The following is a 22,971-nucleotide window of genomic DNA, read 5'->3' on the forward strand; positions in this document are numbered from 1 at the left end:
CAGGTGATCAGATAATTCGTTCAAATTTTCTTCTGCCTTTAAAAAGTTTTTAATTATTAATGTCAAAATAACCCATCTTCCTTTATGACTTCTGAGTTTCATGCCATCCACCTGTTTATTCAGCCAGGCACTGCATCTGAAGTGAATTTTTCCAGGTGGCAGGGACTAAACAAAAGAAACAAGCAGTAAAATAACCGTCTGACACTGGCATGCTTACACAAGCTAAACTATTCCTGGGGACAAACAAAAAGCACATAATTCACTAACATAAAATTTCAGGTGGGGCACATGCTATGAAAACATGAAAGAAAAAGGGGGACTAAGGGTCTGGAGGTTTATTTTACATGGGTTGGGAAAACCATTGTAGAGAAGGAACAAGCAGACTAGCCCAGTGAGTAAGAGAGAAATCAAGACACAGAAACACACCCAGGCAGTGCCAGTATGTGCAAATGCCCAAGGCCAGAAGGTACCTATTGCCTTGTCTGTGTGGCTCCAGGGTAGGGAGGGAAAGAAGGAAAATAAAATGGGTACGTTTAGATATGCCTGTTATTCCAAGCTTGTAAGAGTTGACCCCAATAAAAAGGGTGGCTTTTTTAAAGCTTTAGACTCATCTCTTTTTATGCCAAGCCAGAAGGAAAGCTGGGTGTTTTTCCTAGTAACACTAATCAAATCAATTGAATCAACTTGCCACTGCTTTGAAAACCACCCAACTTTGATGGTCCCCAGTGGCTTGGATCTAGTTTTCAAGTTGTTCTGCTCTGTCACAGGGCTCTCTCTGCTCCTGTCTAGGTCCATAATATTTTGATTTCTAAGGATGTTCATTTTACTACTCAATAGACCAGTGGTTCTCAGACTTCCTAATGCTGTGACCCTGTAATACAGTTCCTCATGTGTGGTGACCCCCAACCATACAATTATCTTTGTTGCTACTTCATAGCTGTAATTTTGCTACAGTTATTAATTGTGATATTAGTGTGTTTTTCAATGGTCTTAGGCCACTCCAGTGAAAGGGCCGTTCAACCCCCAAAGGGTCCTTGAGTCACAGGTTGAGAACCACTGCAGTAAACTGTCTCATTCATGTTTGATCATTTTTCACAGAAATACTATGCCTTGGTTTGTTCAAGTCTGCATCTGACTCATGATCCTACAGACCACTGTGTAAAACTCCATAAATTCTAAGCGATAGGAAAGATGGTGGGAATAAATTCCAGCTCAAGAAAACTCAGGGCCAGGTGTGGTACATGTCTGTTATCCTGGCACTCAGGAGCCAGATGGGCTACACAGGGAGACCCTGTCCAAGGTGAGGAAAGGGAAAAGGGGGAAGGAAGCAGGGAGGGAGGGAAAGAGGGAGGAAGGGAGGGAGGGAGGGAGGGAGGGAATGACTCCTTCTAGTTTAGTCTCATTGCCACCACCCCCCAATTCCTTTAACAGGCTGTTGAAGTCTATGGAAAAAAGGCCAAGGTATTGAGCAGCTGGACTAAACTGATGTTTAAATTATTTAAGCCATGCATGTGTATTCTATGTTCTTCTGGTGTTCTTGGCATGGCTATTAAATCCTGGAAGGCTGGGTTACATCTGAGACCTACAAGTTTCCAACCACATTCCCAGATCACCAGCTCCTTAGAACTTTCCAATTCTAAGTCCCAAGTAAAACCAAATAAATGGACACCATGAGGTTGATGAACAGCCCCCAGGATATTCTAAAAAATAAGTCTATACCAGCTCTCTCCAGAGTCTGAGAAGAGCATACAGAGCATACAGGTTAAGGGTTCAGACTTCAATCAGAGCCCAAAGATGTATGATTTCAATGTTAGTATCAACTTGCCCAGTGGTCAAGAACTGCAGTGCTTTAATTTCTGCGGGGAACAATGACAAAAGTATTTGCCTTGTAAGTGGTTTCAAGCACTTGGGAAGCTACTGGGAAGACTTTGAGTTCAAGGTCTGGCTAAGCTACAAGGGAGACTCTGTCACAAATAAAAAAAATAGGTATTAGCACTATATAAGAGGCTCCAAGGAATGTGCTTCCTATAGTGCTCCTGGCATATTGTAAATGTTCAATTAAGGATAGCTATAAGATAATGATCACAACAAAGAAAAAACCACTGTTTGATTTCATTTTACTTTAGATAAGTTACTCTAGTAACTCTAGATCCCTTTGCAGGGTTAAAAATGGGACAACTGGGAAGGAAGGAGCATTAATCTCCCTATTCTCTTTACGAAGTGGAGTTTGTGGCAACTCATCTGTCTCCTGCAGGATCTGTAGGATGGTATTCATTTCTAGGATTAGTAAAAATTTCCTTGTCTAAGACAGACTATTTCCTCTCCTTTGAATGTGACACCATTATATGATCTTAATTAAAAGGCCAAAAGGTCAAATACTCTTTCTACAAATAACTCTCTGCATACTACTAGTTCATTTCCTATGCATTTTCCTGGCAAGGCTCAAAAAAATTAAAAGAAGATGGATGGACTCTGTAGGGTGACCTGGGGTGGGGGAAAGTCAAATGATTCAGACCTCATCAATATGAACTCTAAATTCCATCGCAGGGTTCCTGCGATGATTCCACTGATTTCAGTTTCAATAATCCTTTCCTGCTGCAAGTCCTCAATTGTGCCTTTAAAAGGTCAAGTGGGTTCCCTCACAAAATCACCCCAAAGTCAAGGTCCAGATATTATATGCAGCCACATGATTTTACAAATGACACAGTTAGAAAGTCGTTACTAGAGGCAGGAGAGATAGCTCTGCAGTTAAGAACACTGATTACTATTACAGAGGACCCAGGTTTGGTACACAGCATCCACATGGTGGCTCATAATTGTTCTTAGCTCCAGGGGCTCCAACACTATTGTCTGGTTCCATAGCTTTCTTATTTATGGTTCCTATTACTGTGAAGAGACACTGTGACCACAGCAACCCTTATAAAGTAAAACATTTAATTGGGTGGCTTACAGTGTCAGAGGTTCAGTCCATTATCATCATAGTAGGACATGGTGGCCCACAGGCAAACATTATGCTAGAGAGGTAGCTGAGAGTTCTACATCTTGTACAGGCAACAGGGAGTGAACTATCTCACTGGGTGTAGCTTGAGCATATATGAGACCTCAAAGTCTGCCTTCACAGTGACACACTTCCTCTAATAAGGCCACACCTCCTAATAGTGTCACTCCCTTTGGGGGCTATTTTCTTTCAAACCACTACAATGACATTAGGCACATATGTGGTACACATACATACAAGAAGGCAAAAGACAAATAATTTTAAAAAATTTAAAAGACCAATAATTAAAAAAAAGTATATTGATTGGACAGGATACTTAAGAAGGGAGCCACTGAAATCTCCTGGTAATGGAATAACAGAGCCATCTACTATAACCAGGCAAGGCTCCTAGAAGTGGGACTAGGACATTAACCCAGACACAAAACCTTCAGCCTACAATGTCCTGCCTGCAACATGTGCTGGGGTAATGGTGGTGCAGAACTTGTGGGAGTGGCCAACCAATAATTGATCCAACTTGAGGCCCACATCATGAGAGGGAGCCCATGCCTGACTCTGCCTAGATGGCCAGGAACCATAGGCAGGACAGCCCAGAGACCTAGGATAGAACCAAACACATCTGTCAAAACAAACAAAAAAGTCAATGAAATGATTCCTAATGATATTCTGCTATACTCATAGATTAGTGCCTAGCCCAATTGTCATTAGAGGGCAATCATCCAGCAACTGATGGGAGCAGATACAGGCTCACAACTAAACATTAGGTGAAGCCAGGGGAACCCTGCAAATGACAGGAAGGATTGTAGGAGCCAGAGGGGGTGAAGACATTATGAGAACACAGCCTACAGAATCAACAAAGCAGGACTCATAGAGACTGGGGAAACAATCAGGTTGCCTGTATGGGTCTTACCTAGCTCCTCCGAATATACCTTATGATGTGTAGCCTGAAGTTCTTATGGAACTCCAACAGTGAGAGTGGGGGTGTCTCTCTTACTCTTTTGCCTGCACTTGGGACCCTTTCCCTCCTGATAGGTTGCCTCATCCAGTCCAGGTTTGTGCCTAGTCTTACTGTAACTTATTAGGCCATGTTAGGTGAATATCCCTTGGAGGTTGGCTCTTTTTAAAAGGGAAACAGAGGAAAAACTGATCTTGGGAGAGAGGGAAGGCAGGGGGAGGGACTGAGAGGAGTAAAGGGAAGGGAAAATGAAGTTGTCATAATGTAATACATGAGAGAAAAGTAAAATAACATAAAATGAGTCAACAATGCTGAAAATTGTTTTATCACTTTTATTGCCTTTAGGCAATTATACTCCTAAATTTACTTAAATGGTTTATTAAAATTTTGTGTAAAAACTAAGTGAGTCACATGATTTTTTTCCATGACCATTGTATTGGCATCAATACAGAGGTCCCAATACATGCTGATGTACCTATCAGCATGAACTGGACAGGGAGCCTTTACTCTAAAAAGTATGGTCTTTGCAGATGTAATAAAGAATTGAGATGAGATCATTCTGGATAAAGGCGGTTCTCAATCCAAAGATAAATCCTTAGAGGACACATCAGTCAGGAAGAAAGCCGTGTGATAATGGAGAGGTGAATCCACATGTCAAGAACACTAAGGGTAATTGGGGGACACCAAAAGCTGGGAGAGACACAGGCCAGATTTACCACAGTCTCCAGGGAGAACACACTCTGCTAATACCCTGATTCTGGACTTCTCTAAGTTCAGAAGATTTGAGAGTTTATGTTGATTTCATGCAGTCCATTAGGACTGTGTTTTAGTGGCTTTAGGGAAGTCTTACAAATATGTGAAACTATACACAAAAGAAACAGACTAGAAGAAAATCACTTCTAGGAGCACACATTTCTAGATAATGGAGTTATACTCATTCTTTTTTATTCATAAATCAATCTGAATCTTCAGCAAACTGTACACTAATGTGATAAGACTATACACTATCCAGCAATGCAGCCATAGTTAAAATATGAGATGACTCTACCTTAAAATGCTATTATCTACTACATTAAAAATTAATTAAGGGCTGGAGAGATGGCTCAGAGGTTAAGAGCACTGGCTGCTCTTCCAGGGGTCCTGAGTTCAATTCCCGGCAACCACATGGTAGCTCACAACCATCTACAATTCAACCTGGTGCCCTCTTCCGGCATGTAGGTAGAACACTGTATATGTAATAAATAAATAAAATATAAAAATTAATTAATACCACATTAGTTACTTTTCTTGTCATTGTGACAAACTATCCCACAGAATCAATTTAAAGAGAGGAGTTTGCTTTGCTTAGTTTAGAGGGGTCTGTCTATCATGTAGGAAAGTGTCTGTTCTGTCTGTGACAGTGAATACTTGTGGTGGTGCTTGATCACATTTTGAAAGATTAAGACAGGACCAAAAAAACGGGGCTGAGGTTTCTCAAGGCCAATGCCTAGACCCTACATTGCAGGGATCTACTTCCCCAAATAGCACCTTAGCTAGACTCATTTAAACACATGAGCCCATGGGGAATGTTTTCACAGTTAAACTGTAACAGTAACCCCAAATTCCAGGACACATCTATTTTGTTCATCCACCTCTAAATTCAAGAAAAGTCACTGTGTCCTTGTCTAGGACTACTATTTGTCCAAGTCCAAGAGAAAGCAGGCCACGGGCATTCTCCAGTTCATCTACTGCCTCTAATCTTGGGATTCATAGAGACTAAAAGGAGCCAGGCATAGAGATTTGTAAACAACTCAACAAGTTGCTGGGTGAGTTTCAAAAGCCAAGTCATCAAAAACACAAATGAGGAAGAAAATCCTGGGTGCCTGATTATAAAGCAAAAGGCTTTGAAAATTATGTCATTGAGACAATGTTATGGAGCCATTGAAAAAGAAAAAAACACTGGAATTCTTTTAATAAGTTCCCCTGAGGCTAATCCTTAGCACTTGAAGTTGGAGCATGCATTCCCATGTTATATGCGCACATAATGAGTCAGTACCTAAGCCTGGGCAAGCCAATTCTGTTATCACCTCATGCTTTAATAAATATAAAACTCTCATAATTCCCACATTAAAGCCTTTCACTGCCCACCATGTGATTGCATTTGTTTTGCCACTGAGACACCCAGATCTCCAAAGTGTCAGGACACACATTCAAAAGCCCAAGTCCAAAGACTGAGAGTTGGTCACATGACACATTGTTATGCTAGCTTCAAACTGGTGGGGAATTCCCTCGGGAAACCTGTAGATGATCATGGCCTTTCTTGACTTTTATGTGTATGGTTTCAGTAGTGCATATATGTGTATGTTCATGTGTGAGTAGGAATCCACATATGCCACACATAAGGACAAACTGTGATGCTGGTCTCTTCTTCCACCTGGTTTGGGGCAGGGTCTCTTGTTGCTCACAGCTGTGGAATCTGGGCCAGAAATTCTGTCTCTATCTCTTATCTCACCGTCGGCGTGCTAGGATTACAGGTCCTAGCTACTATCTCCAACTTTTATATGGTTTCTAGGATCTTTGTATTTGTATGGCAAGTCCTTTATTTGCTGATCCTCTCCGTAGGCCCTCATGATGATCTTCCTAAAAACTCTCCCTCTTCAGACTCTCCAGTTTGCCCAATTAAACCCTAAGCTATTAACAACCTTTAATACTTTAATACTCGTATATCTGGTCAAGCTACAATTCCCCTTCTACAGAGCTGGGAATCTATGAAGCATCCTTCAGAAACCCTTTGAAGCAACCACCACCCCCTCCAGTTTGATAGGAGTTTCACATGAACAGACCCAGTCTCACACACAGCAGCTAACACAGAATTCTTGAGATACTGTGTTCATTTGCAGACACAAAGCAGATTCCATCCCCAAGATATTGAAAGCAGAAGACTAGTTATGCCACACTACAGTTTCATATTGATACTGAATATCAAAACATTGTAACTGAACACATCTTGGTTGAACAACTTGGTATCTTGAGCTCCAAAGGCCTGTGACTTGCTGTCAGTGTAGACTAGACTTTGCTCTCTGGTTTCATCACCTCCCTGTTTCCTTATGCTTTTAAAGTGGAAGGTCAAAGGCACATCTTAGAGAGCTGTTTGAAGTATGACATGGAGTGATGCATGTAAGACACCAGGCACACATAAGGTCTCCATAGCATTAGTTCTACCCCACAGCATCTCCCAGGCATAGAGAATTTTGTTGCCTACATGTCTTTTGCATGACTGTCCCTGCCAAGCAGTGAATTAACATCCCTAGCATCCTTCTAGCCATCCATAGTCATGGTTTCTTTCAAATCTGTAGCTGCAAAATCAGCTGTGTACTAAGACTAGCTATCAGTGTGAATAAGCAAGTGTGAGAACATGGGAAAGGATAGTGACTGTGCCCACTGGACACACATGAGCCATCTAAAAGGAAAGAACTTTAAGACAAGAGTTGGCATATATTTTCAGCTACCCCAAGAAAGCAAAAAAATTGTATGTTTGCCCCCATTATCAAATGTCAACCAATTCAAGATTTAAATCCTGTATAATTCTAACAAGATATAAATACAGATCTTGCTTTAAGTTGTTCCAGGACAAGATCTCAGGCTCAGATACTGAATAAATGTTCTTCTTTTTCATGCCATATAACAGGGATCTTTGGATTAAGGACTAGTGCTCACGTAAATGGATGCACTTAGCAAGGCAGGAGAGCCACAGACGTAGTGACTATTATTAAGCAGGCTAGGGAGAAACAGACTGTGTATTCCACAATGTAGTTCTCATCACAAACCTGAGTTTTCATAGTGCAGCCGATGAGACAGGATGCTCACAAGAAGCTCTAGAGGCCAAGTTTGAAAATTACCTTCTTCTTGGACTTTGCAAAGTGTTACTGGGCTCTGAAAGATTGCATCACTTGCTCAGTGCCATGTAGCCTCAGAAACAGAACCAAGCTAAATTTTTAGGGCTGGGAAGTGCTTGCTGCAAAAGCAGAAAGCCTGAGTGACATCCACATAACCCAAGTAAAAAGGTGGCTGTGGCAGCACACACATCTGTAGTCTGCTCTGGGGGGGGGTCCTCTGGGATTCACACTCAGCCCAATAAAATCAGGAAGCCCCAGGTCCCAGTGAGAGGCGGATTGCCTCAAAAAATAAAGCGATGACTCCTGAGGAATGACATCTGAGTGTGAGGCCTGGCCTCCACACATGCACACACATAACGACAGCATTCAAACAACCAGTGTTAGATGGTGTCCCTTTAGCCACTCCGCTTTTATGCTCCCAGATAAGTCTTTAGGAGCCTCCAGGAAGCAGTTAAGACAGTGGCTGGAAGCACGCATTTGCCCCAAAGACTGTACCCTTACTGTCCCATATGCAGGTAGGGAGCAAACCTTGGATCTCAGGAAGCTGAGGGATGTGGGAGTGATTCCCAGTAGGCAATGTTCCCTCTCTGCACAGGGAAATCCCTCGGAGGTACTCACTCATGGCAAGGTTTAAGGCTAACCTCTCAACCTCTCAAACCAAAAGACAATAAAATACCAAGTATGTTCGGTTCTCCTCCTTCCTGCCGATGTAAACCACAGAGACGTGGGGGTGAGTGGAGCTGCTCAAATGAATGTGGGTACCACATGCTGGATTAAAGACAAATTAAAATACATTGTGGAAAGTAGATGACTGACACTGATGCCCTGTGTTTTCTCACCGTTCATCAGACACAACTGTCACTTGGGGCAATTAGGCAAGGATTAATTATCAGGTTGCTTTATAAGCTGAGATGTCTCAGCATCACAGCCCAGCGAGCATACAGACACTCTTGGGTTTTTACAAGAGTTAGAATGGGAATTGGCAGGACAAGTTGACAAGTGTTCTTAAAATTTTTTCACGTCCATATCCTCTGACCTAGCAGTTGCAGCTATGTGACAGAACTGTAGAACTGGACAAACACGGGCATGGGAACAGTGATGGTGTGTGAGTATTCAATAAGAGACAGTGGAAACAAACAACATGATCGTGAAATCTGGGGCCCCAAAGGCTCTATATACAATGGATGTTGAAAGACAAGAAATGTATTAGCTCTGTATGCCCTATGTAGACTAATGTGGAAAATAGTCACAGATTATTTCTAAGTGTGAAAAAGCAAGTGCTAAAATGACAATATGAAGAATGTATATTTCCCATATAGAGGTCAATAAAAATGACATGAATGAATATGAGAAATAGATACTAAACCATAATTAATAAATATCTCTAGCTTAGCCATTGAGAAATGGGTCCTGAACAAGTCCAGGAGGTAAGCACTTTCAATTCTGCAGGACATAAGGCCTGTCTTGATGTAACTCACTATCAGCCTCCGATGTCACCAAAAGAATGGGTGGGGCTGGCTGCCAATAAACTTTATTTACAAGCTTCTAAATAAAATTTTCATATAATTTCATGTGCCACAAAATGTTTGTTTGCTCTTGATTTTTAAATGATTTAAAAATACAATGAAAACCATCTTTGCTAGTAGGCACAAAACAGGTAGCAGGCTTTGTTCCACAGCTGCAGTTTTCTTCCTCTGAGGTCTGGCGCACATGTGTACACTTGTGTAAGAGAGGTTTTAATCCCTTTCATAACACCAATATCTATTTCCAAATAAGAGATGCCAAATATATTGAAACAGGCTGGATTTCTTTTCACAAGAAACCCTTATTAAAAGACTGAAATTTTATCATGTATTTTATCAAATGCAAATCATACAGCCAGCAACTTTCTTAGTCCTGTCTAGAAGATGATCCCAGGCATAAGTGTCTAAGCCAGCCTTCTTCCCTCTTCCTCTCTCCTTCTCTCCCTCCCTCCTTCCATCCTTCCATCTTTCCCTCTCCCCCTCTCTCTCCACCTCTCTCATACATAGACACACACTCCCTTTCCTTGGCAAACTCATTGACTGAGACAGCACAATAGGTGGAAAACTATTCTGTAGCCAAATCACAATCCACTAAGGGAAACCAGGCCAGCATCACCCCAAATTACAACTGTACTTAGCAGCCAAGAGTCGCCAAGGCAACTAAGAAAGGATGCTTTTCAAGGCACAGGCATGGCAGCCCCCTCCCCCCCAATGCCTCTGGAGCAACCATGGTCCAGCCAAAGCATGTGCCTGGAAAAGCCTCCCTCATCCAGAGACTAACTGTTCTACATAATTATAATGGCCTCGCCAAGCCAGTCCTGCTGTGGGCTGCCCCCGTCAGCTGCTCATGAAAATGGGACCCCAGGAGGCTGTACAAGTCTACCTTTTCCTGCTCAAATTGAACCTGCATGTATACATAAAGTTGCAATGTTAAAGAGATTACAAGGGGCTCAGAAACCCCTGGAGGGTCATTGATCCAACCTTGCAAACCCTGTCCACAGCCCTTTAGAAAGAGCTGTGGTCTATGACCTGCTTCTCTGGATGTTTTTATTTTACCTCTCTTCTCATCTAACTTGGAGGGAAAGGTTTCTTTATGGCCATGACTCCAAAGATTCTCAGATTCCTTGTTTCAAAACTAAGTATGCATGCACTCTAAACAGTAATCTGGACTAGAGATCAGTCCCTATTTTCTGTAAGGTGTCAGATACCAAATAGTTAGGGCTATGTGGGCTATGGTGTCATCCTCAAAGACTCAACCCCATTGCTGTCACAAAACAATAAAAAATATGAAATTTCAACAGATGAGCTAGGCTTTGTTCAGAAATTTCATACATAAATGTATGGAAATTTGTATTTCAGATTATTTCCCCAAAGTGTTGATTATTATCCTCTTAATCCCCCCCCCCGCTCTTTAAAATTGTAAAATCCAGTTTTGATTCATAACCATACAAAAGGCTCAAGGCTTAGATTTGGCCAAGAGGTCAGAGTTTGCAAGTCACGGCCTAAATTTTCAGTTCACAGTATAGACTCTGGAGCAGACAAATAGCATTTTAGAACTTCTCAGGAGGGCAGACTCTTGGGTCACACCTTAAACCAAGAGAACCAGAACCTGAGTTTGAACAAAAATCTCCGAACAATTCATATGAAGATCAAATCTGAGCTGCCTTGCTCCAGAAGAAAGACGTCTGCAGGCAGACTTGGACGCTCATCTGCTAAATGCCTGAGACTCAGTTTCCCTCCCACTAAAAGAAGTGGATAGTCACACCCATGTTAAGTGTTGCCAGGCCCGAGAGAAGGGATGCAAAGCGCTTGCTTAGTTGTGTCACTATTTTCCACAGGGTGGCTAGTGCTTGAAAAGATTGCTTTTTTTCAAACCTTATTTGCAAAGATGAGAGCAGTCACTTGGGATTACCAGTACTGGACAGGTAACCTGGATTTTCAAAGGGGTCCTAGAACTAACTGGAATGTTGAGGACTATGGTAAGCCAGAGTTAGTCTCATCTAAAGGGATACCTCCCAACAGCCACCAGTTAGTATCAAGTAGGAAGGCTGACTTGACACTATCAAATAGTTAGATTTTTTTCTTTTCTATTAAAGCCAGAAAGCTGAATTTAATATTTTTGGGGGGATTACTTGTTTAATATGCCAAGCCCAGCAAAAAGAACCCAGTAACTGCTGGCTGACTTGAGCCTTTGGATTGTGACCACTGCTTTAGACAAAGTCACAAGAGGCAAGTGAGTCACAGGGGATGAGCATGATTCTCGGTGATCCAATGGCCATAGCTAAATGGTGTAACACCTGGGAGCGTTGATTTTCTTACCAATAAAATAATAACATCTGCCTCACAAGGGTTGGTAAGTTTGTATAAAAAGATGTGTTATACATGGGAGGCTAACAGGTAGGCTGTCCTGTTAATGCAGGTGTTCCACGATGGAGATCTGGCACTGTTGCTATTGCTATCCACTGCATACATGCAGAGACCAGACTTTTACGTGCAAATCACCATACCCTTCCCCAAGACTAGATGCAAGCATAACTGATTCTCCGTAGCTCTTTTACACTAAGTACCCAGCCATAGTCCATGAAGCTGCCTTCCATCCTCCTCCTAAGCACCATTCTTTCTGCAGCCTGAAAGCTGTAGGGCTTTCCATGAGACGATGCTTTCTCCTCACTAGGTCACCTGTAGGGAATGGCGGCCACTTAGACTTCCAGTTCCTCCACACAAAGTGCAAGAATTGTGGGTCCTATTTCCCAATGACCCACATGATCCCTATTTTTATTAGAAATTTTTAAAAATCCACATTGGCTGCCTAAAGGAAAAGGGAACAACAAAAATAGAAGTATACCATCACTCAGCAAAGTCCTTGTAATAAATACAATAGTTTTGACAAGACCCACAGTCTTTTACAGACATCCTTCCCTGCTTCATGGCGAGACCCAAAGTGAGGAGAACAGTTTTGCCATTCACTCTGCTATGTATATTCACTCAGTGCCTCTTGATGTTAATGTACATGCAAGTCAGCCAGGTATCTTGCTCTTTCCATTCAACACAGACTTAGTGGGTCCAGGGACGGGATCCAGACTGTACATTCCTAACAAGCTTCTAGAAGCTGGAATGTTGGCTTCCTTACCAGCTCCAATCAGCAAGATTCTCCTCCCTTTCCTCACTTAGATCTCCACCCAAATGTCATCTCCTTTGAGTCTTTGCATGAACCGCCCTATCTAGGATTTAATTCTTTGTGGATTGGGGCCAGAATCCTGATTGTCTCCTGCTCAGTGGTCACCACCACCAGAGCACCTGGCATATGACAGCCATTCAAGTATTTGTTCCTCCAGCGGGACAGGGAAGGGAGTCCAAGTCTTTCGTCCAAGGTCACAGGGCTAGTCGCGAACAAACGCCAGCTAAATTTTGGGTGTACTTCAAAGCCCCAGGTCTGAGTACAATACCAGAAGAAAGCAGTTTGTTTTCATTGTGCTGCCTTCCTAGAGTTCACGGCTCTTTGGGCTGGGAGGCGATACCTTAATTAGGTCTTATTCTGAAGAGATGCTTAGGTGGGCAGTAAGATGGAGGAGGATCAAGCTGGGTACACACAGACCAGTACAGTGGTTGAGGTCACAAGGGAAGGTCTTAGGGTTTTTTGCTGTAATGGCTAATCTTCATTGTCAAGTTGACTGGACTCGGTCACCTAGGAAATATATCTCCAAGAATGTCTACGCAACTCTTTCCAGAGAAGTATCACTGAGGAGGGAAGATCCATGCTGAATATGGGAGACACCATCCCGTGGACCTGCGTGCCAGCATTTATCTTTCTGTGCTTCCTGGTTGGGGCTACAATGTGACTGGCTGACCCAAGCTTCTGCTCTCATGTCCTTTCCACAAAAATAAAAAGGCCCCCAAAAGCCACTCCTTCCTTAAGTTACTTCTATCATACAGTTTGTCACAGCAATAAAACTTGGAATCTGGGGAAAGGAGACGTGTGTTCTCCTCGTGTCAGAGCAAAAACCAAGCTCCCAGTGCCTGACACTCCAGCCCTTCTTCCTACACAGGCATCAATGTCCACCATCGACCTAGGGCTCCCCAGTAAAAGAAGGTTACAAGGCCGTTTAAGGGAAGACTACAAAGATTACTAAAACCCAAAATGATCAGACAGAAAGAAGGTCAGCCAAGTGGCTTCCTGTCCAGGACAGGAGGAAACACCATAAAAACCCTATTCATGGCACAAAGGGATGCCTTTTTGTTGGCACTAGGGGGAAATTGCTTCCATGTGAAAACCCCTCAGTTTGATGAAAAGGTCTCTTTTCCTTCATAGGCTGAAAAGAAAACCCTTGTTTTCCCATCACAAAATCAGCTGGGTTAAGATGATGTCAAGTTCTAAGAAGCTATGGTCATGAAGGTCATAGTGACCCTGGTCATTCAGCATCCTCAAATAAATTGAGTTACATCTCCCCCTGAGCAGCCCTCGGTAGGAAGCTGGAAACAACAAAATTAGTGCACATTTACTCTGGACCTGAAATAAACAAACAACACCTTCAAAATCTCATGTCATCCCTGGATAAGCAACCTTGTCACTTCCATCTTAACAGGTAGAGAAATGGAGAACTATGGACCCTTAGGGACTGAACGTTCAGCGGTTACATGGCTGAGGAGAACAAAGTTTGAGCCATATACCCTCACAGAGCCATTGGCCAACTGGCTCTGCCCGTCATCTCCATTCCATTACCAGGGGATCAACAGAAGCCATGAGCTAGTCTCTCATACTGAATTTTACAAAATGAGGTTTCACTATTCCTGCCCCCGTGAAACCCACTTTCATACCTGAGACACCCCAGGGCCTGCCCACAGGTCCGTCCATAGGTGCCACACCTACTTGAGGACAGCACTGCCACTATTGACAGATGCCTGTGTCTTCAATCACATTATTTATAAGGTCGCCTGCCTGACTCTGCCACACTAGTCATTAAATGCTTGAAAGCCCCTGAAACAAAAGGCAGAGAGCTTGCCAGACTCATCTGAGGTGGGAACAAAAGCACTTCATCTCTGAAGAAAGCAGCTGGGAGTTTCCTTAACATGGGGTGCCCAGCATGTGCCACGGTTGTCGGAAAGAGGAGATGGGCAAAGGCAGCAGGGTTGGGAGGTCAGAGACAACTTTCCTCCTTTGTATCCAAAACAGTCTTCTTCAAAAGAGCCTGTGAGTGCTGGGGAGAATGCTTTCATCCAAGAATGGCACTAGTCAACTGTGTCCCCAATTTTTCCTTTTCATGAAGATGCCAGGGAAGACGACTCACCTTTGCATCACCAAGAGGAGTCTGTAGACCCACACCCCAACTTTTCCCAGCCACAGCCCTACCCATCACATATAGTGGGAGGGTACCCAGATCCCTCCACTCCCAAACAAAATCATTGTAAGCCAGCTGAGGCTGCCTGAAAATCAACATTCAAAGCACATTAATAAGAAACATCTGGCCACGGGAAGAGGGTTGACACAGCACAGGCAGGCAGTGGTGGATTTGTGGTTGGGACCCAGAGTTACAAGGGCTGAACTGAAAGCACAATTGGAAAACACCAGTTAGTCTAGGCAATCCTCCACCCGCTGTACCATGGTGCCTGGCAACACCGGCATGCTCCAGGTTTGAATTGTTTGGGGCTGAGTTACCTAGACACTTCCCACTTAAAGCTCTGGCATCAGGAAAATGCATCTCCTGCATCCTCCGGTGTCTGGCCACCGCTTCCACCTTCAATATTTGTAGCAGATGTAGCTGGGCTCTTAAAGGAACAGTGTTTGCATTCTTTCCATGTGACTTACAGGATAGACTTAAAAGGGGGGGAGTGTATTTATTTTCCTCCCTACGGTGTTGTGCATTCAAGACCATCCTACCTCCATTTATGCAAGGCAAACCCAGGGCACTGGTCACCACAGGCGTTACATGGCTGGCCTCTCTCAATCCGACCCAGTCCGGTCAACTTCAAAACAAAAAGACAACACAGGCATGTCCACCACCAGGGCTTCCTTCAAAGACCCAGTTGTATACTAGGCAGAGAGGCCTGCCCCTCCCACCCTGCCTCTGTGACTGGACTCAACTGTTTGCTGATGTTGGGGACTTGGGACCAGATTCTCCCACCTGGAGAAGAGTGTGTTGTCCCAGGTGGGCTGGCTGCCTATAGAGCATGGGCACAAAATCACCAAGAAATGGCTTGGCTGGGGCTTTGTCTCCCCCAGACACCTTGGTCACCGGTTTCTAAGAAACAAAAGCAAGACCTTTCTGTTCCCTGGAGTTGCGGGGACCACCTGGTGGCTGCCCTAGACTAAGCTGGGGCTCCTAGGAAGAGGGTAGCAGGACGCCCAAAAGCCAGCCCCAGGTCTGGTCTGGGAGCTGGGGTTCCCATTTTCCTTAAGGGAAGGGGCAAAGAAGAAGATTCACCCCCGGCGCCCCCGAACTATGACATTTAGGGTCCCGGTCCCTAGTGGCACTGTCGCGTGGCCTGGAGTGGGACCCAGCCCCTCGCGCGCCCGCGGGGCCAGCTTACCTGGGGCCACAGGTGCGCGGCCGCGGGGCGGAGAGGGGCTGGGCCTGGGCGCTGGCTGCCGGCGGTGGGGACCGGGCGGGCGGCCCCGCTCGGGTGGAGGACACTCACCGAGCGGCGGGACAGTCTTTTCCGTGAGCTCCGGCTGAACATGGCCGGGCGCTTCCCGCACGCAGCGCTGTCGGTTAGATGTGTCCGCGCTGCAGCCACCGGGAGGGCGGGTGGTCTGGGCCGGCGCGGTCGTCAGCCCGGCGGTCTCCGCCTAGCTGTCCCGGCTGGTTCGGGAGAGCACGTCTCCCCTCCTCCCTTCCCTCTGCAGCTCACTCCCCGCCGGCTGGTCCCTCCCCTCTCCGCGTGTTCCCCGCCCTCCCCCAGCCAGTCCCATCCTCTCTGGCACCATCTGAGGCCACTTTCTCCTTTCTACTGCTTCCTTGCCCTCTGGGGAGAACTCTTTGGCTGGCCCAGCCCCTAAAAGCTCTTCTGCTCACCCTGGTCCCTGAAGTTAGGGGCAAGGGACACTTCACAGATGTCAGGTGGAGATGCAAAGATGAAAGATTTTTGCATAAGATTTAAGTGACACTGAAGTAAAAGTTAACCTATTTAGTACATAGCTCTGGCCTTTTTGACAAATTCACACATCCAGGCAACCATTACCACGATCACGACATAGAATAGTCTCATGACCCCTCACAGCTTTCCTTGAAATCTAATTAGCATTCATTAAGGTTGGTAGATGACTCAGAGAAGATGGGTTGTGCTTCTCTAAATGTACGTAACCTGCAATATAGTAAGTGTTCATTGAATGTTTGTCAATTGTATTATGCAGAGAATGACACCACGTACCTTCCTTCCAACTCTTCTTCAACTGTGTATTAGTGATTTCTCAACATTTGTTAAACCAGCGATGTGTGTCTAATCTAAATGCATATATACATATACATATCGTTATGTAACCCTGACTGGCCTGTGTAGAAGACACTGGACACTGCTCTTTAGCTCACAAATGTTGGCCTGCCTTTGTCCCTTGAGTTATGCTAGTTTGAATGTAATTGGCTCCCATAAACTCATTGGGAGTGGCACTATTAGGAGGAGTGGTCTTGTAGGAGTACAAGCAACCTTGTTAAAGGAAGTGTGTCACTGTGAGGGCAGGCTTTGAAGTCTCCTATGCTCAAAACATGCCCAGTGTCTCCATTCACTTCCTGTTGCCTAGGGATCAAGATGTAGGACTCTCAGCACAAAGAGCTTGGTGGTTCACTGTCCAGCCAGCCTTGCCTACTTGGTGAATTCCAGACCAATGAAAGAACCTGTCTAAAAAAGCCAAGAGTATAACATCTGAGAGAAGATAGCAGAGCACCTGCACACACTTGAACATGTACACATGTGTACATGCAAAATGTTCTGAAATTCAAACACAGAAGGCTGATTATCTTCTATTTCATCGATCTAAGTGGTGACCATCCACTATCATATTTGCTAAACCATGGTATATGAAGTGAGACTGTCACAAGATCAAGCCAATCAACATACTGACCAATGTGGAGAAGGGAGGACTGCAAGATCTCCCACCCTATCTGGGGAGCTACTGGCATTTGATGGCTTCTGGGGGAGAGAGACTCAGTTTTCTTTAAGGGTGTGTCCTTTGGTAAGTCTACCGGGATCCAATGGATGGCCCCACATGTATGAGTAGTATAGAGGGGACACAAAATGGAAGGAGGTGGGAGGATGGGGGTAAACAGGGTCAAAATACATATATGCACATATCAAATTCTCAAAAAATTAATAAAAAATACATTTTGTAGATTAAATGTAAGGCAGTAGCTTCAGATGTTTTGGCAAGAGAAGGGTCAGGAGAGGTTAATAATGGAAATTTCTCAGGACAAGATGCTCACTGGACCTTGGCAGAGTTACTGCATATCCATCTCTGCCCTGTAGGAAAAGGTTATAAGAAATAGCATTGATGCTGTAATTATGGATGCTATCTCTATGTATTTTACTTGCAAATTTTTTAAGGCAGCACAGTAGGAGCAGCAGTACTGTGAAAGTTTCCAGGAGATGGATGGCAGGTATCCTAAGGAAATTGATCCTTCCTCTGGTTGCTCAAAGGAGATGCAGGAACTACTGGCATGTGCCCAGTCCCATGTCTTGCTCCTGGATAGATGTGGCTGGTAAAGAATAAGGCAATAATGGCATCCTTGGGGATATGGTTCTATGAAACTTATATTGTTTGGACAAAGAGGACATGCAATAAAAATGTGAGTGAACTTCATGAGTTATCATAATAAACCACATTGTTGTGTTGTAGTTTCTTTGAGATTAAAACCTTCCCTCCTGGAGGAAATTAGCATTAAGATGTTAGAAAGGAGAAGAATACAGGCTTCTCTAGATGGACATGATACATTGTATCTTTCAGGGAAGGAAAGGAAGTAAACAACTCAAAGACTTTAGGAAGTTCCTGAAACTGACCAACTTCTTTAGGCTCCTCCCTCTGTGGGCATATATAAATAGTAAAGCCTTCTGTGGACAAATTTAGGCAATCTGAGCTAGACAAGTGTCCTAGAAAGGACACTCTAACCTTCTAAGCTGCTTGCAGGCTGTGAGTGTGCACCAGATTTCCAAGATTTGTGAGTTGTTACCCACAGTGGGTGGGCTTTTGGTGATGCAGCTGTATTTGAGTCATTTCTGTTCCTGGAAGTAACCCCTCATCCATATTACTCCAAGTGAGCCCAATATACCTCTTGTTCACCAAACTGGACTTTGGTGAGATCCATACTTGGTCTGTCATTAGTTTCTGATCTAGGATGAGTTAACATTTGTTCATGTCTCCCCAGGAATAGTATCACACAATACACCAACACTAGGCCCTGGTACACCCCACAAATTTGGCTGTAGAATCGGCTTTCTCCAGGCATATTTTTATAAGAGCTCCTCATGGACCTGGTCCCTATGGATGCATTTCCACCAGAGAGGTACAGATGTCCTGTGGCTTATAAGATCTTCCCTGCCTACTCACTAATCACTTTCTATTGTTTAGGAAGGTGAAGTTTAGTAAGAGAAGAATGAAGAAAGACCCTTCCCATCAGCTGATGCAAATCTCAGGCAACTTCTTTTTGCTGTATCTTTGCATTTGGAGTCTTTGATCTGTGTTGCCTCCTTGTCTCTTCAGGCAATGTGATTACTAATGGAACATGAAGAAATCGTCATATTCATTTGTTAGCTTTAGGGTTTTTGCTGAAACATAAAGTAGAAAACCAAAGCCAAGTCAGAGTAACTTTGGTTAGGAGAGACATGCACTATGCCTTAGAATTGATGTGAGGTTATAACATTTTTCTCCTTTCTGCTTCTGAAATATATTTCTGTAATGAACATATGTTCATTCTATAATCAGAAAAATATAAGTATATAAAGTTGAGAACTATGCCCTTGATGCTTGGGGATTTTTTTAAAACATTAAATCTGGACAAGGTATAGCAAACTCTGTGTGTCTCCTCACCTTAACCTATATAAAGGTCCCTATATTATTTAGTTTGGCTTTCTATTTTTCCCTTATAGAAATCTGTGGGGTTTTTTTAGTCAAGAGAAGCTTCTCTCCTGCTGTGCCAGCATACCTGCAGAAAACCTCAAAGATGTGTTCATAAAGAGCTTCCTATAACAGGAACGTAGAACACAGTGTGGAAGTGCAGCCTCTCCAGGGGTACAGTTATTTGTGGTATGTACTAGACACAAATGTAGATGCTGTAAAAGGGGTAAAATAATCCTGAACAGCAGCCTGCACTTACAAGCACCATCAGGATGTCCTTGGAAATCAGGTATCTACAAACGGCAGTCTGCAAAAGAGGTTTTTAGACTTATAGTGCTGGGGAAATGGAGAACCAGAGAGACTTAGAGAGAATTCTCTCCTAGTGATAGAATATACAGACTTTTCTTTTTCTTCCCAACCAGTCATTTTTTTCTGTAGTCCTCAAATTTCCCTATCTGAGCATAGACCACACACACACACACACACACACACACACACACACACACCATTTTATATATAAATGGGCAGATACAGGTATACATATATATAATTACATTATTATATACATGGATCATTTTATATATGTAGATATATATATTCAGTAAACAAATTAAATAGGAAAGAACTGAAATAGAGAAGAGAGTGCTTAGGCTAAGTACTTCACAAAGCATTAAATAATCTGGAATTTATAAATACACTCTAATGCATTTAATGCAAACATTTTTTGAAAAGGTAAAAAAGAACTAACCAATGTACATACTTCTCTTTGAGAAGCCTTAGCACTTTGTAGATTCACTGGCCCAGCTTATCCTAAATGGTAAATGAAAAAAGTACAAATATGTGGCTAAAGGAAGAGTCCAGAGTGTTGTTTCTGAGACAAAAAAGTCATTGGTTATTTGAACACCTAAACTAAGAAGGCTTACTAAACAACCAAGCATACGGCATCTTGTCCTCTGGATGACACTCTTCTTTCTTTGAAAATGTTGTAGAATATGGGACACTTTTCCTAAGTATTATTCCATTTGAAAAGCACTATTAGGAGATGTGGCCTTGTTGGAGGAGGTGTGGCCTTGTTGGAAGAAGTGTGTCACTGTGAAGGTGGGCCTTGAAGCCATATATACTCAAGATAGATTTAGTGTAGCACAAAGTTTCCTTCTGCTGCCTGCAGATCAGGATGTAGAACTCTCAGCTCTTTCTCCAGTACCATGTCTGCCTGCATGCCATCATTTCCTGTCACGATGATAATGAAGTAAACCTCTGAATCTGTAAGTCATCCCCAGTTAAATATTTTCCTCTGTAAGAGTTGACATGGTCATGCTGTTTCTTCACAGCAATAGACACCCTAAGACAAACATCAGTATGGGTCTCCTTTCCCTTTGACCAGTACACCTAAGCAGCTCAGTTACAACAGTGTCTCCTACAAAGAGTTTGGAGAAGTTAAAAAAATCATAAAGCTCAGTCCACACTCCAGGTCAATTAAACCTGCATCTGGGGTGAGAGTCATGACCTAATCATGCACATTTTAAGAATTTCCCAGGTAAGGTTTGGGGGTAGGAAAGGGAAAAGGAAAATAACAGAATTGTATTATAATCTCAAAAAAAGAAATTATAAAAAAGGACTCCCCAGGTGCTTCTTTAGAGCATATATTAAACAAGATCTTTGACTTTGTTATAATAAATCTTCCTCTAGCCAGCAGCTTTAACTGAGGTCAGTATCTACCAGGATCTTTTCTTCTTACCAGAAGCTGTGTCCAGCTCCACTCCATCAGAACGACCCAATCAACAACCCAATGATGGTTACCAGGATGTCTAAGAAGGCAGGATCTGGTCTCTACAAGACTTTGTATTTGACACACTTATACTCTGTGAATAAGTGATGGTTGTGTCTCTATAACCAAAATAGCTGAAAGAAATAACTTGAGGGAGGGAGGGAGGGAGGGAGATTATTTTTGTTCACAGTTCAAGAGGGTCTTGGCCCATCATAGTAAGCAAACAGTGTTGAGTGGCTTAGTCTGTGGATGCAGGAACTTGTGGAAGAGGCTGTTCATGGGAAACCATGCCAAAGCAGAGGAAGCCAGGCACCTGGACCTGTGTTCTGTGCTTGCCAGCTAGGTCCCACATTCTGAAGACCCACAACTTCCTCAAATAGTGTCACTGGCTAAGAAACAAGTCAAAACACAAGCCTATGTAGGACATTTTAGAAATTGCAATGCTTAGAAGAGATGATGCTGTCTGTCTCTTAAAGGAACACAGAGAGAGGTGAGCACTACAGGGGCCATGAGAAAGAAGACTACATTAGTTGGCTATCTTCAGTAGGGTTACTATTGATGCGATGAAACATTATGACCAAAGGCAACTTGAGGAGAAAAGGCTTATTTCTCTCAGTTCCATATAACAGTTCATCATCAAAAGCACTGAGGGCAGGGACTCAATTAGGGAGAAGGTGATGCCGAGGCCACGGAGAAATACTGCTTAATGATTTACTTCCATGCTTGCCCAGCCTGCTTTCTTTTGCCATGTCAAGATCTTAGAGCATCCTAGGAGGGGCTGGGGCTGAGTATCTGGGCCTGGAAAGACCACTGTTGAACTGACTTCTGATCACAAGGAGGCAGTCTATCCCTGGACTTCAAGAACATAAACCCAACTTAGAGCAAAACCATGATGTTCCTCTGTTGCAATTTGTTGGAACACTGTGCTGACCTGTTTGCCATTCTGATGCAGAGACTTAGGAGATAAGGCTCCTCAGTTCACTGGCCCTGGAAGAGCATGACTCAAACCCTCTGTTCTCTTGGTATGGACTCTACAAAATCCTATTTGAAGTGTCTCTGCACCCTTGCTACCATTATTTATTTATTTATTTTTGGTGAGGTAGGTTTATCGTTACTCCCTATCAAAGGATGTAAGTCTGAGAAAAATCAAGTGACTTTGTCCATGTTTGCATGTGTCAGATTCAGGATTTTGAGGGAAATCTGTTTGTTTCCAATATTAGTTTTCTCTGTGAGAAATAAGATGTTGGATCACTTTAGCCAGAAGCAGGCTGCAATGCACACAGTAGGTAAGCAGCTAGTGTGACACCAACTCATCTTGCTTTGAACGGAAGCTTAAAGAACTTTATCTGAGTTACTATAAGAGGAAGAGGGAAAGTAGGAGCCCCCAGAGGTCTTGCACCAGTGACAAGCTAAATGCCTCACTTTTGAAGCGACTGAGAGAAATGCTATGTTAACTTTTACTGCCCCTGTGGGAAATGCCCAAAAAAATTCCCAGAATAGAGTACCTTATTCATCCTAATTAAAATCATTCCCCAGTTTCAACAAGCACAAAGTATAATGAAATCCACAATCTAATGAAAGAAGTAATTCCAGCTTTAACAAATATTAATAATTTCATTCTTCTATTCACTCATTAGCATCTCAACAGACAAATCAGTTCAAAGGTTTAGGGGCTAAGCTTCTATGATTTCAGATGAATTGGAGATTTAGTGTGTTTTTTTCTAAAATCTCATAAAAATAATCTGATTTTGTTTAAGATTTCAACCAATTGACTTGTCCTACCTGCAATTACTATGTTTTTTCTTATGTAACTGGC

General features: G+C 43.2%; 1 protein-coding gene across 2 annotated transcripts in view; it reads right to left on the bottom strand.

The window, feature by feature from the left end:
- Positions 1-16,150, bottom strand: part of Prickle2 (prickle planar cell polarity protein 2) — a 327,604-nt gene extending 311,454 nt beyond the window's left edge. Inside the window, exons 1-2 of one of the 2 annotated variants that reach the window (XM_013114215.3) lie at positions 15,874-16,150; positions 15,224-15,309 (exon numbers count right to left, since the gene is read on the bottom strand). In XM_013114215.3, coding sequence (XP_012969669.2) covers positions 15,224-15,309; positions 15,874-16,023 — 236 coding nt within the window. In that variant the 5' untranslated portion in view covers positions 16,024-16,150. The remainder of the gene's footprint in view (positions 1-15,223; positions 15,310-15,873) is intronic. The other variant, XM_021227814.2, reaches the window with a different exon arrangement.
- Between the last annotated feature and the right edge of the window lie 6,821 nt (positions 16,151-22,971).

Source organism: Mesocricetus auratus, unplaced genomic scaffold (assembly GCF_017639785.1).
Source record: "Mesocricetus auratus isolate SY011 unplaced genomic scaffold, BCM_Maur_2.0 Super-Scaffold_100676, whole genome shotgun sequence".
NCBI lineage: Eukaryota > Metazoa > Chordata > Mammalia > Rodentia > Cricetidae > Mesocricetus > Mesocricetus auratus.